This window comes from Gasterosteus aculeatus, chromosome 14 (assembly GCF_964276395.1).
Source record: "Gasterosteus aculeatus chromosome 14, fGasAcu3.hap1.1, whole genome shotgun sequence".
NCBI classification, from domain to species: domain Eukaryota; kingdom Metazoa; phylum Chordata; class Actinopteri; order Perciformes; family Gasterosteidae; genus Gasterosteus; species Gasterosteus aculeatus.
This window is the reverse complement of record NC_135702.1, coordinates 15839281-15852855: the sequence shown is the minus strand read 5'-3', so window position 1 is coordinate 15852855 and position 13575 is coordinate 15839281. Positions and strand designations below refer to the sequence as shown.

At 47.5% G+C, this 13575-nt stretch overlaps 1 protein-coding gene across 1 annotated transcript; it reads left to right on the top strand.

The window, feature by feature from the left end:
• On the top strand, positions 1 to 13391 carry dqx1 (DEAQ box RNA-dependent ATPase 1). Its single transcript, XM_040198545.2, has 12 exons — positions 1 to 343; positions 1713 to 2092; positions 2436 to 2629; positions 3273 to 3729; positions 8819 to 9124; positions 9294 to 9393; positions 9483 to 9641; positions 10910 to 11101; positions 11206 to 11316; positions 11433 to 11623; positions 12120 to 12310; positions 12485 to 13391. Exons 2-12 carry the CDS (start codon positions 1763 to 1765, stop codon positions 12690 to 12692), a joined length of 2439 nt encoding a protein of 812 aa, XP_040054479.2. The 5' UTR covers positions 1 to 343; positions 1713 to 1762; the 3' UTR covers positions 12693 to 13391.
• The last annotated feature ends 184 nt before the right edge of the window (positions 13392 to 13575 follow it).

Genomic DNA, 13575 nt, shown 5'->3' with positions numbered 1-13575 from the left:
CTGCCAATTGATCATAGATCCAAAACCTCCGAGGGTCCTTGAACGCAGCACAGGGTTTGACAGCTACACGGGCCAACATGGCGACTGCTGGTTAACGCGACCTGGTAACACCGTCGTCTTTTATTGTTACACAGCTGTCAGAAAACAACCAGGACGGGGGAAACATTCCCAGAGAGAGATTGTGAACAAGTGTCAGCCCCTGTTCCTCGTTGCGGCTTATTCTCCATCCTCTGCGGTAACGCGATGTGAAGGCGGTGTGTGAGCAACATTACACGGCAGTGACACAACAACAGCGGACTCGTCCTGCTTGATTTCCTGTTCTCTTTGCCGATATGTTCCTCAGGTAAGACACGACTCCACCTGACGTTACGGACCCGCGTGCCTGCACTTAGCCGTGTATGTGTGTCTGTTTCAGGGTCGTTTTGTTTAACCTCCGCCTGTGGCAGCGTCAGCTGACGCGTCCTCGGCGCATTGGAAATGGCACACGGAGATAACAGAGAGAGACGTGCCCGTGTTGCTGTGATACACGATAAAAACATGATTAAGATTATACCTTCACCTCTACAGGACGACCAGTTCAGTCATTTTACCTGTAATCTGAAATAAACAGTCGATTACCTGTCGCGGTACTCAAACAAAGGATGTGGGAATCTTATTAGATGCATTAATCCCATCTCTTGATATTCCTTCTCCACACCAAGCCAGGGCGCAGAATAATCGTACGTCGACCCATCTACCTGTGTGTATCTACCTGTGTGTATCTACCTGTGTGTCTGCCGACCCATCTACCTGTGTGTATCTACCTGTGTGTCCGCCGACCCATCTACCTGTGTGTATCTACCTGTGTGTATCTACCTGTGTGTCCGCCGACCCATCTACCTGTGTGTATCTACCTGTGTGTATCTACCTGTGTGTCCGCCGACCCATCTACCTGTGTGTATCTACCTGTGTGTATCTACCTGTGTGTCTGCCGACCCATCTACCTGTCTTTCTACCTACCTAACTGCCTGCCTATCTATCTACCTGAATTAGTGTTTATGATGTGATTTTGGGGGTTGAGGAGTGAAGAGACTTTCTCACTAGATTTAGTGACTTTGGGTTCTGGTGCTGCTGTTTACCAACCGGAACAGTTTTTAATATCTAGTGTTCTCTCTCAAGTCAAGATGAACACTCGTAGCTTTTTAAGAAAACACTAGCAAAAACACCGTAGTGGTGGATGTAAATTACCCTTTGCATGATCAATTTCTATTTCCCATATTATGTTAGTGCACCATATCTTTATTTATTTCATGCAGTTGCTTTTTTGATGCTATATCATACTGAATATTAGTCTAGAATAACAGTCACCGCATCTCAATCCAATTGAGCACCTTTGAGACGTGGTGGGACGGGAGAGTCACATCGTAGATGTGCACCCGACACATCTGCATCAACTGTGTGATGTTATCACGTCAATATGGACCAACATCTGTGCTGCATGTTTCCAACACCTTGTTGAAAGTATGGCACCAAGAATAAAGGCAGTTCTGAAGGAAAAAAGGCGTCCAACCTTTTACTAGCAAGGTGGACCTAATAAAGTGGGTAGAGTCGAGCTTTCCATAGATGGATCGCAAACGTGCTACAGCCCGTTAAAAGGAAAGGAGAAATAATAAGTGACCTCCCTGTTGTTTCTAACAAACATCCCTTTCCTCACTCTGTTTCTTGGGCCGCAGGTGATCTCAGGCCTTTCTGTGAACCAGCCCCTCACCCATCCCTGCTGACGATGACATCGCCACCAGCAGAGTCCCCCGCTACCTCCCTGTCCCCTGGGCCCCAGGTGCGGCCCTCGGCTGCCCTGGACTCTTTGTCCATGTCTTCCCTGCTGTCTGGGGACTTAGACGATGAAGGTGATGGAGGAGGGGAAGAGGATGGCCTCGGAGACCTAGAAGTGAACCCCTACGACGGTTTGCCGTTTTCTTCGCGCTACTACGCCCTGCTGGAAGAGAGGCGGCGGTTTCCCATCTGGAGGCTGAGGCAGAGTCTGCTGGAGCACCTGGAGAGCCACAACATGCTGCTGCTCAGTGCGCCGAGCGGAGCTGGGAAAAGCACCCAGGTAACCGGGATCCAGCGGGGACGCGGTGACATCACGTGTGCTCTATGGAGTCACTGAGATCTATTCAGGTCAAACTCTTAAGATGTCGTGACAATTCTACACGTCAATACAGCTGCACAGAGCTGATATTAGTCAGTGTTTCTCGGGTGGACGGCTGAAACAATCATTTAATGGGGACTGCTTTATTTAAGTCAGTTAACATGGATTCTCACTGCACTCAGTGCTCCACCTTCATGTTTCAAGTAATTCTATTCACACTGCCTGTGCTTCTAAAACCGTGTGTAACCACTAGTGTCCCCAGTATTATATTACCACTTCCTTGTCTTTTCTCTTCTCCCCGCAGGTGCCTCAGTGGTGCGTGGAGTATGCTTTGTCCTATGAATTTTCTCAGGGCCTGGTGTGTTGTTCCCAGCCCCATTCAGTGAGCGCGGTGAGTCTGGCCCTGCGGGTGGCTGACGAGATGGATCTCAGTCTGGGTCTGGAGGTGGGCTACAGAGTGTCTCATGATGACAGCTGCACACCCGACACCCTGCTCAGGTTTGGATGCATGGACAGCGTTTATTGAAAAGGACGTCATATTCTCATGACTCTCATTTTCAGTTTCACTCATACAGCTGCCAGTAACTAAATGGAATTCAATGTCTCCCCGTTTTAATAATTCACAGTTTTTCACAAATTCAAACACTGCTTGTGAACTCCGATCAAACCTTTGGTCACACACGTTGTCTTTTTACAACGTAAACTAAAGTAAACAGCTTTCAGTTGTATGTATGTCAGTTACAGAAGTTAACTACAGTAACCTCGGTGTGCCCCGGGGATACTTAATAGGGCCTCAACAGGTCAAGTACAAGTGTGACACATGACATGTTTGTAAAAAGCTGCTCTTCCGAACTGTAGGGAATCCATCAAATTAGTCCTTCGGAGCTTCGTTTTCCGAGCCGAGACGGATTTGTGTCACGTGTAATAGTAGATGCGCTAGTTGGCTATTTTCCTTTGCAGCCACGCCCCGACTCTTTGTTCTGTGTTCCTTTAGAGATCCCTGTGTCCTTTCCTGCACAATGATCGTGTAAAGAGAGGTCGTCGCTTACAGCCATTTAGCATCTCTTTGTCATGTGACGTTTGAGCCACTGGGCCAGTCTGATGTCTAAATGCTTTCAAATCTCTGTTTGTTTCTCCTCAGGTTTGTCAGTGACAGCCTCCTGCTCGAGGAGATGATGTCGGACCCTCTGCTGCATCAGTATGGCATCGTGGTGTTGGACGAGCTGCAGCAGCGCACCGTGCCCACCGACGTGCTGCTGGGTCTGCTCTGTGACGTCTGCCGCCAGAGGCCGGACAACTTCCGCGTGGTTCTCCTCGCTCACCCAACGCTGGCGCCCCGCCTCTCCACTTTCCTGGGACCATCAGTCCCTCACCTCACCCTGGACGCTGTGCTCCAAGACCCCCCCACTACGGAGCCGGAGGAAGGGAGCCAGGCGGAGGGGGGAAGGAGGCCTGCGATTGAGGCGAACCGGGTGGAGACGCTGTACAGAGAGCTTCCATCGGGGAAGGAGCCGGCAGCTGCTGCCTGTCACATGGTGCTGGATCTGCACCGGAGGGGAGAGGAGGGAGATGTGATGGTGTTCTTGGCCAGTGCTCAGGTACACGTCTACTAATCATGTATGTTACTCTTCCAGTCCCAAAAAAAACGTCTTTGAGCTGATGTAAATGACTTATCGGACGAAACACTACCCAGTTACTATTGTAAATACTGTTTGTATTTTTAACAAAAGGAAAAGCTTTGAGTTCCACCAGAGTTGTGTTGTAGAGGAGTTAAACACCTCAACCTGAGAGGCCAGTGTCTTTCTCTCTCACACACACACACAGTCACAGTGTATCTGTCATGTGTTCTCCATCCATGCGCAAAGCCATCTGCATATGACCTATAGTTTATCCAACTCCCTCATGAACATTATACTCCCTTCATGTCAACAGCAGCACTGTTATGTTCCCTGCTAGGGTCCGGCAACATAACAAAAACAAACGCGATGGAAAATAATGAACGTAGCAGCCAATAGCCGGCTCTGCTGGTGCACCCAATCAAGATGGATCCTCAATTAAGTCGTCTGCTGGGCTGCCTGCAAAACACGGAAAGAAAGATGCAGGCCACCAACAATGGTCGGGGATGTAACACTCCCGCCACTAAAAATCAACATGTACAAAAACCTGAAATTTACCAAACAATTCTTATTGATATGTGCGAGACAGAGTGTCCGCCAGAATGTTCGCACACCCCTTCTTAAAACGAATTTCCAAGTTGAACCCTCGTAGATAAAGTGACCACCGCATGATGCGCTGGTTGGCATTTTTCATCCTGGAAAGAAACACAAGGGGATTATGGTGAGTATACACACATACAGGTGCTTCCTTCTCGATCGTACTAGAGTTCCACTGATGCTTTAGGAACGTTTTGGAGAAGTAAGAGACTGGTTGATCCAGTCCATCTGTGCCTTCCTGCTGAAGGAGAGCACCCGCTCCCGTTGTGCTCGCATCAACCTCCAGTTTAAACAGCAGGTCAAAATTTGGAGCAGCGAGCACCGGAGAACTGCAGAGCAACACCTTGGCGTTTTGAAACGCAGTCTCACAATCAACAGACCGTGCAAAATCGGTGGTGTTACAAAGCCCCCAGGAACCGGCGCATCGCACGCTTGGTTTTGGGAGTCGGGAAATCAACAATGGCCTCTATCTTGGCCTCCACAGGGCGGACCTGACCTTGGCCAACTTGTTTTCCTAAGTATGTTACGGTGGCTTTTCCAAACTCACAAGTTCAAGGTCAGTGAGGCATCACGGAGCCGATGGAAATCGACGCGGATGAGCTCGAGGTGACTGGTCCGAGAGGATGAGTGTAGGACTGTGTCGTCTAGATACACCTCACAGTTCTGCAGGCCAGCTAAAACCTTACTCGTCAGGCGCTGGGAACTGGCTGGAGCGTTGCGAAGTCGAAAAGCCATGACTGAGTACTGCATGAAGCAGTCAGGGGTAACAAATGCAGAAATTTCGGCAGCATAGGGGGGTCAAGGGGACTTGCCAATATACCTTTAGCAAGTTCAAGCTTGGTGACAAAACGGGCTGAGCCCACTCGGTCCAACGAGTCAGGCTTGGTCACAGCATTGACTTTACGGTAATCAGTACAGAAACGAAATGTTCCATCAGGCTTTGGAACTAAGATACACGGGGAGCTCCAGGCACTGGAACTCAGTTCAGCTAACCCGAGATCCACCAAGTACTGCACGTCTCATAGCAGCGCTTTTTGTCGGATTAAGTCGATAAGCATGCTGCTTGATGGACATTAGGTCACCCACATCAATGACGTGAGTAAGGACATTAGTCTGCGATGGAACATCCGAAAACGACTTAGGAAAGAACTCTATCAACCCCTGGACATCATTAGCGTGAGAATCCGACAAGTGGGCAAGAATATTAGGCAAATCCTTAAACATTTCCGAGTTCTGAAGACAAGGAAAAGAAACAGAGACGTCACAAAAACTCAGGCCGTCCTCCTCTGGAGAATAGGGGGAGACAATAGGAGTTGCAGAAACCGCAAGCACAGGGCGCACACTCGCAGTCCCAGGAGACATACGGCTTAAACATACTGATGTGACACACGTTACATTACGACGTCTGTCTGGTGTACCAATAGCATCGTTGTAGAAGCCATTCCACTACATTTGTATCGTGCATAATGAAACTGCCTTTTTTGTTGATTTATTTGTGATGATGTAATGATGACGTCAGGGGGCGTCGGCTATTTAAATGTCACCTGAGTAAGGCCAGGTGTGTTTTCTATTTCGAGAGCGGAAGGAGATACTATTTTGACCGCATTACGCATTATGCATTACGCATTGAATTCTCCGTTTATTTTGAGTGTGATTTAGGTTGTTTTTGCCGAACAATGAATAAAGAATACTGAAGTGACAATACGAGCAAATGCGCGTTGATTTTACCGACCGCTCCTATAACAATAGTCAGTATCACTAATGAACCCCAGTGACTCATGAGTCGTTTCACGCACTGCGAACAAAAGCAGTGGGAGACCATCATCCCACTCTCGCGCAGAATCGAAACAATAAGTGCGGAACATAAGACTTCAGCGTCTGGTGGAATCTCTCCAGACCCCCTTGAGACTGTGGATGATGAGCACTGGAAATACAATGTTGGATGGAGTGCTGCTGTAATACTTGTTTAAATAAGCGAGACAGGAAATTTGACCCCTGGTCAGTTTGAACGACCTTGGGCAATCCGAAAATCTGAAAAAAAAGGAATTAACGCCTTCACTACTGGCTTTGCCTTAATGGAGCGCAGTGCAACAGCTTCTGGGTAGCGTGTAGCGGCACACATGATGGTCAACAGGAATCGATGCCCAGATTTTGTTTTGGCAAAGGCGCTACACAATCTAAAATGATGCGTTCAAAGGGCTCCCCTATGACCGAAATTAGATGGAGTGGAGCAGGTGGAATAACCTGGTTAGGTTTACCTGCCACCTGGCAGCGATGGCATGAACGGCAGTGCTTCACCAAGTCAGACTTTAGACCGGGCCAAAAAAAATAGCGCAGGATACGATGGTAACTTTTCTTAATTCCTAAGTGACCGTCAAAGTCATGATCATGCCCCAACATCAAAACATGCAGCCTAAATTTAGCAGGAACCACTAACTGACAAACTGTATTCCATCCCAAATCTTGACTGTGAGTTGGAGTCCATTTCCGCATCCGTAGGCCATTATCCCAATAGTAATCCACAGATCTACTCACTAGGACCCCCTTCACCTGGCACCTGGACAATGACGGATCGATCTTCCGTTCCTGCATTATCAACTCCCTGTCAATGGGCTGTTATTTCCAACTGCGTGGTTACTTTTTGGTCATTTAAATACATTGCCACGGTGTCTGGAATGCAATTTTTAAACTCCTCCAACAAAATTAACTCTCGAAGTTGTTCTCTGGACTGAGCATGTTGAGAAGTACACCATCTGTCAAATACGCTCTCTTTCTCGCTCGCAAACTCGACAAAAGTTAGTCTGTCTGATTTTCGAAAGGCCACGAAACCTCTGCCTATAAGCTTCTGGGACCAACTCGTAAGCATTCAGAATGTCAAATATTATAAATATTCTGAACTCTGTTGCACAGTAAGATCAGAATAAATAGCTTGTGCTTTGCCAGTCAACACAATTTGCAAAAGCAACGTCCAGACCTCGACTGGCCATCCCAACGTGACCGCAACTCTCTCAAAGTGAGTGAAATATTTCTCAACTTCGCTCATTAAAACGTGGAACCATCCGAATGTGACGGGTAACATCAAACGGTTGGCCTCGTAGTGGCAATGGCACAGGCTCGGGAGCAAGAGGAACATCGAATACATTAACCACTTGAGCATTCCCAATTAACGCACCTGTCAGAACATCGTGCGGAGGCGGGATGTTATTGCCACCCAAAGCACCCGTATAGGCCGTCAAAGGTGCAGAAGCAGCATGAACAGGCGAGCGAACAGGAGAAGAAGGCCATGAATCAGCTGGAGGAACTGGTGCAGTGATGGAAAGACTTTTTGTGGCTAATTCCAGCTCCAGCTTGCATAACCCGGACTGGCGTTCCTGTTCCGATGAACTGCTAGCAGCTGACAACTCAGAAGCAGGATGAAAAACAGGGCGTTCCTTCCTGAGGAAGAGGAAAGTCCTATCTACTAGGCCTGCAAAAACAGCCTTGAACAAAGTCTCCTTAAGCTTCTTATCATATGCTTGTAAGGCTAATGTCGTAAAACTCTGCAATTTGAACCAACTGGTCCTTTAGTACAACTCTGCAAAAGAACAAAAAGAACGGAATGGCTCTCAATAAACTCATCAACCACAGACATCCTCCTAACTATCGCCTACACAGAGCACAATCTAAAGTCACCCAAAGACACTACTTGAGAAGTCCAATTTCTACAGCAACCAACAGCACACATACACCAAAACCAAGAAATACCAAAAAAAATACATACAAGACCGACTCTTACGCACAGCCCTGCAACCCTGGTCCCTGAATAGTACCCCAAAACTAATTGACTAACTAAGCCACCAATATCTTCGGCGCGTACCAATTAGATACAAGTCTCCCCTCGGATTAACGGCAATAAACCCCCACCAAATCAACAAACAATCAAAACGCTAAACTTACCAGCGGCCTTTGGTCACAGTGTGCTTCACACAGAGTGGAGTCAAAAATGTGAAAGCGGGAAAATGGACGAAGGGTCCGGCAACATAACAAAAAATAACGCAATGGAAAATAAGGAACGTAGCAGCCAATAGTTAATTTATTATTATTATTTTTTTATTTATTGTTCTTGAACATGGTGGCAGCCAAACCAGCCACATGCTTCTTGTCCTCTCCCGATCCCCCCTGGATGATGTGTTTTAAAGGGGCCGGCTCTGATGGTGCGCCCAATCAAGATGCCTCAATTAAGTCGTCTGCTGAGCTGCCTGCAAAACACGGAAAGAAAGATACAGGCCACCAACAATGGTCAGGGATGTAACAAGTGTTTCTATTTCAGACGGAGCGTGTTTGTGTACCTCCTGTTAATCCGCACACACTCACACAGTGCAGTCACACCAACCAAATCACAGAGAAACACGGTGGCCTCGTGTCGGCTGACTTCAGCGCCCTGTGGAGGGCTTGAGGCCGATGTTCAAACTGAAGCTCCGTTCTCTCCGTGTAGGAAACCGAGGCGTGTTTGGCTCTGCTGGAGAAGGAGTGTGTAGCTCTGAGTCCTCAGCTCGGTCCTCTCAGGATCCTCCCCCTCTATGCTGGACTGGGTGGGCTGACCCAGCGGGTCTACGAATCCAGCCCCGAAGATTCTACACTAAGGGAGAGCGACGGCTCTGAGGGCCTGGATGGCTCGGGGCGGGGAGCCAAAGGTCAGGGGGTGAAGAGGAAGGTCATTCTGTCCGATAGCCTGGCAGAGGCTTCCTTTTCCCTGCCAGCCATTCGCTACGTCATAGACACAGGCCTTCAACTCAAAACTGTGAGTTTGTTTTCCTACCGGACTAAATGTCATGATTATTTTACAAATGGTATTAGTGAAATAGGCGAAATGTCTGCTCATTGGTAGTTTGTATTGTTTTGAAGCTCGTGCAATTACACTCCGACCCAAAGGAAAGATTTTCTGACATTTCCCTCTTCTTCCACCAAAGGTTTACAATACACAGATACGAGCTAACTCGCAGGTTGTGAGGACGATCAGCAAACACCAGGCTGACATGAGAACGCAAAGAGTGAACAGCCACCTCCCGGGTAGGTCAAAGGTCATTGCTGCTGTTCTTATTACCAGCTGATGTAGTTCTACGTGGATTTCACTCAATGAACTTCTTTCTGTTGTTTAGGGCTGTGTCTCCGTCTTTACGCCCAGTCCCTGTACGAGGACGGCATGGAGGAGGCTCATTGTCCAGGGGTGGTGGAGGAAAACCTGAGCCACTTGGTGCTGTTGCTTAAGAGGCTTGATATTGCCGACATGGGACAGTGCAAGTTCCTCGACCGACCAGGTACCTTCACGACTTCTTTGATTAACACTTGGTAGCAACTGTGACGGCAGTGTGTGGGAGTCATCAGTGCTGAATGTGTTCCTTGGGGGACCGACTGTAACGGGACAGACCACCCAAGAGCTTTTCAGGTCTCTACCAGGGAAACGCAGGACGGGTTGATTTTGGTAGACCATTTGAAAGCACTACCACACCAGCCGGATGGTTTTACACCTGGAAGTTCTCTAAAGGCCGTGAGCCAGCTGGCATGTTGCTGCAGTGGACATTGTACTGTGCAGTGCTACTGTCAGCGCCGGGATGGGCTGCGATCACGTCTACTCGTGTGACGGTCTTAGGCCGTGACTACTTATTCTTGGCAAATGAAGTGCAGTTACTTGGTGTTTGAGGAGGAGGCCTTATAGGTACATGGAATCCTCCTCAGGGAGTCGCTGGGGGCATTTAGCAATCTCGCCCAGGAGCTGTGCCGAGACGGTGCAGGTTTCCAGCGTGGTCTATTTTGGGGCCACCGGTAACTAAGGTAGTAAGTTACAAACAGGGCTTCACGTTAACATTTTTGCTCACCAGCCACTGTGGCTACTGGTTTTCCAAAGCTACCAGCCACTCAGCAATTTCATTAGCCACAAGTTTTATTGTTGGGAAATTGAGTTTAATGTGATTAAAGTTGACTACGGTTTGCTACAATTTACTTGAAGAACTATATTTAAAATTGGAGCTTTACCAAGTGTGTAAAAACTGATTCAGACAAAGACAAAAACAGTAGCTCATTGCATATAACTGGTGCAGGAGGACTTTGTTGTCTTCGTCCGTTCAGTCGCAATGCTTTCGAGGGAGCCAACTAAGATGTCATTGTCCTTTATTGTCTCCACTGTGAAGTTGCTTCTCCCAACTACAAAAAAGAACCCTTGACCCTTTCACTGCCGTACGTCCTATAATCAGTGCAATACATTATTTTCTTGGCTGGATCATAAACCAGCCGTTCGCTAGTCTCCTCTTCATTCTTTATTGTTGTGCCTGGGAAGAGCTACTGCTGTGTCTACCAACAAGTACAGAGTGTGGATGTCTCCTCTTCCTCATCGATAGAGCTCCATTAGGTCCCTTCATCGCTCACACTGTACTTCATTTAGACTCAGTCCCACATACGCCGCCCTGCTCACACAAATACTCCACACACTAACACTGCCGTGCACTACAGCACTTTGCAGAGCAGTTGGAGTCCTCCCTTCTTCTGGTCCTCCACATTTATTTTCCCTCCATGCGTGTCTCCTTCCCAGCCCCGGAGGCTCTAATGCAGGCCCTGGAGGACCTGGACTACCTGGCAGCACTGGATGACGACGGGAACTTGTCAGAAGTGGGCATCATAATGTCCGAGCTGCCCCTGGAGCCCCCGCTGGCCAAAGCCCTGATCGCTGCCTGCGAGTACGACTGTGTAGATGAACTGCTCACGATAGCCGCCATGCTTACAGGTAGAAAAAAAGGAAAAGAGGGAATCAATTGGAAAACAATGGACATGACAATGTAAATATAGATATGTGTAAATGTGCTCTCGATGTGGTTTTTCTTCTGTCAGCTCCTTCCTGCTTTGTGGCAGCGGAGACCGCTGTCACACACTGGAGACCCCTGATGCACCCGGAGGGAGACCACATGACTCTCATTAATATTTATAACAACTTCATCGAACGTACGTATCACATCATCTTCATCACGTGAAGTCAGCGAGTCACTGATCATGGGTTCTTCTCATGAGGCCTCGGAGCAGACATGTCCACGAGTTTGACTGGTCTCTGGTGATTGCAGATAATCAGGACGAGGCGTGGTGCACGACCAACTCCCTCAGTCACGCTGCCTTGCGATTGGCTGTGGTGATCAGAGCGGAGCTGCTGGAGGTGATGCAGCGAATAGAGCTTCCTGTTTCTCCTCCTGCTTTTGGATGCCAAGACAACTGCACCAACATCAAGCGGGCTCTCATCTCGGGCTTCTTCCTCAAAGTAAACACCCCCGTTGTCCCATCAGCCCCAGCTCTTCTTTGTCTTCATAGCTAACTAGCACATGTTAGCTACCATGCTAACTTAAGATAGTGAACATGTTAGCATGCTAGCATACTGATGGCTCTGACCGCGGCCGCTTGTTGAACCTAAATGCATTGTTTTTGTTTTGTTCTCATTGTTTTTAGTTTTTTTACCAGCAATTTCTAATGTTTGAAATGTTTACAGAAAAAACAGAATGACACAGAATTTTCACATGTTAATAATGCAATGTATAACATACTTTTCCTGTTGGAATTATGTTTGACAGAAAATAGTTTTGCGCGTAACACCCAAACAGTCTGAATTGACAGATATTGGGGCATATTTTTAAGAATCAGCTACAAAACAAATGTGTGTTTTTTATTTTTTTCAATGCGAAACCTAATATTAGAAAATCAGTGTGTCGGTCTAACCCAACTTTTAATTTCACACCTTACCTACTTCTTCTTCTGCGCAGGTGGCTCACGATGTGGATGGCTCGGGTAACTACCTGCTGCTAACTCACCGCCACGTGGCTCACCTGCATCCCTTCTCCTCCTACCTGTGTCGGCAGCCGTGCCCCAAACCCCCGAGCTGGGTCCTGTACCACGAGTTCACCATCTCCTGTGACAACTGCATCCGCATCGCTTCAGAAGTCCACCCTCAGATGTGAGTGACACTGCTAGTTATGTTTCTATGGATTCAGATTTACTTTACCAAACATAAAATATGTATTATATTATTCACTTTAGACGTAATCAATAGTTATTTCTTTTGAATGTTGTACTGCCCCTGAGGACTCGTCAATAACGGGCCACGATAGTAAAGCCCTCTCTGCTGTAGGCTTGTGGAGCTGGCCCCCCAGTACTACCTGGGGAACCTGCCGTCAAGTGATGGCAAAGAGCTGCTCATGGAGCTGAGGCAGAGTCTGGAGCCCCAGTCATGTGACCCGGACCCGGGGTCAGACGAGCCCAGCAGGACTCGCAGAGACGCAGACGGGACCGGAGAGACTCACAGTCAGTCCGGCACCGAGCTCTGTGTTGTCCAATAAAGACACTAAACACACAGCTGTCACTTTATACTTTTATCTGAAATCTTGGTACTATGTATAAATGTGGGTTTAATCATCACACGTGTGATTTCAAATGGACCTTTACTGGAAATCCCCCATTGTACAGCGATGTATGTAATGTCTCATATGCAGTGGCTTTGGGAAATATTCAAACCCGTTTCTCCTTGTTGTGATCCGTTTTATTTAGAATGATGTGTATTTCATGAGGGACTCGTGTTTCTGTTCTTCTATAAAGCAAATAGTGTGCTCGTAGTGTGTAATGGCTTTATGATTGTGGGTTGTTGTGTGCATAGCAGCAAACACAGCCGTTGTCCTTTGGGTGGTGCAGCACTACACACATTGGAAGGAGTGGAGGAAATACATGTCACATGTTGGTAAAACACTAGACTTCAGCTAATAGCAATATGCACTACAGTGAGCAGAAGCACTGTAATGGTTGACCTTTGACCTCTATGCAGATGCTCATGGACAGATGGCTTCTCAGGGCTTACTGTGATCCACAGAGCTTCTATGTGCAATGTTTTTATACGGTTTGTATAATAATTTGCCTTTCCTGCTTAGATTCTTCTTTTTTCACTCCATCTTTGTGTGAGTAATAAAACATCCTATTTAATAGCATTTCCTTCTATACAGTACATCAATACAAATAAAAGTGTTTTTTTTCATGTTGGAAATATTTCAACTGAGGGATTGTTTTTGTTCTAAAGCTAGTATAGTTGATCACTACCATACTTGACTACATTAACTGGGTGGACCTTGCGCTTTGCTCGGGTTTCTGTATGCGTTGAAGCTCAAACGTCATCTCGCCTGGAGGATTGTGCAGACGTGCAGAGGTCAGACCTCATGCACACAAAAGGACTTC

Excerpts from the sequence above, each read along its gene's own strand:
- dqx1 (XM_040198545.2), top strand. The coding sequence starts at position 1,763 with ATGACATCGCCACCAGCAGAGTCCCCCGCTACCTCCCTGTCCCCTGGG. Across the intron at positions 9,394-9,482 it reads AGTGAACAGCCACCTCCCGG|GGCTGTGTCTCCGTCTTTAC; the intron begins GTAGGTCAAAGG and ends TCTGTTGTTTAG. Across the intron at positions 11,102-11,205 it reads GATAGCCGCCATGCTTACAG|CTCCTTCCTGCTTTGTGGCA; the intron begins GTAGAAAAAAAG and ends TTCTTCTGTCAG.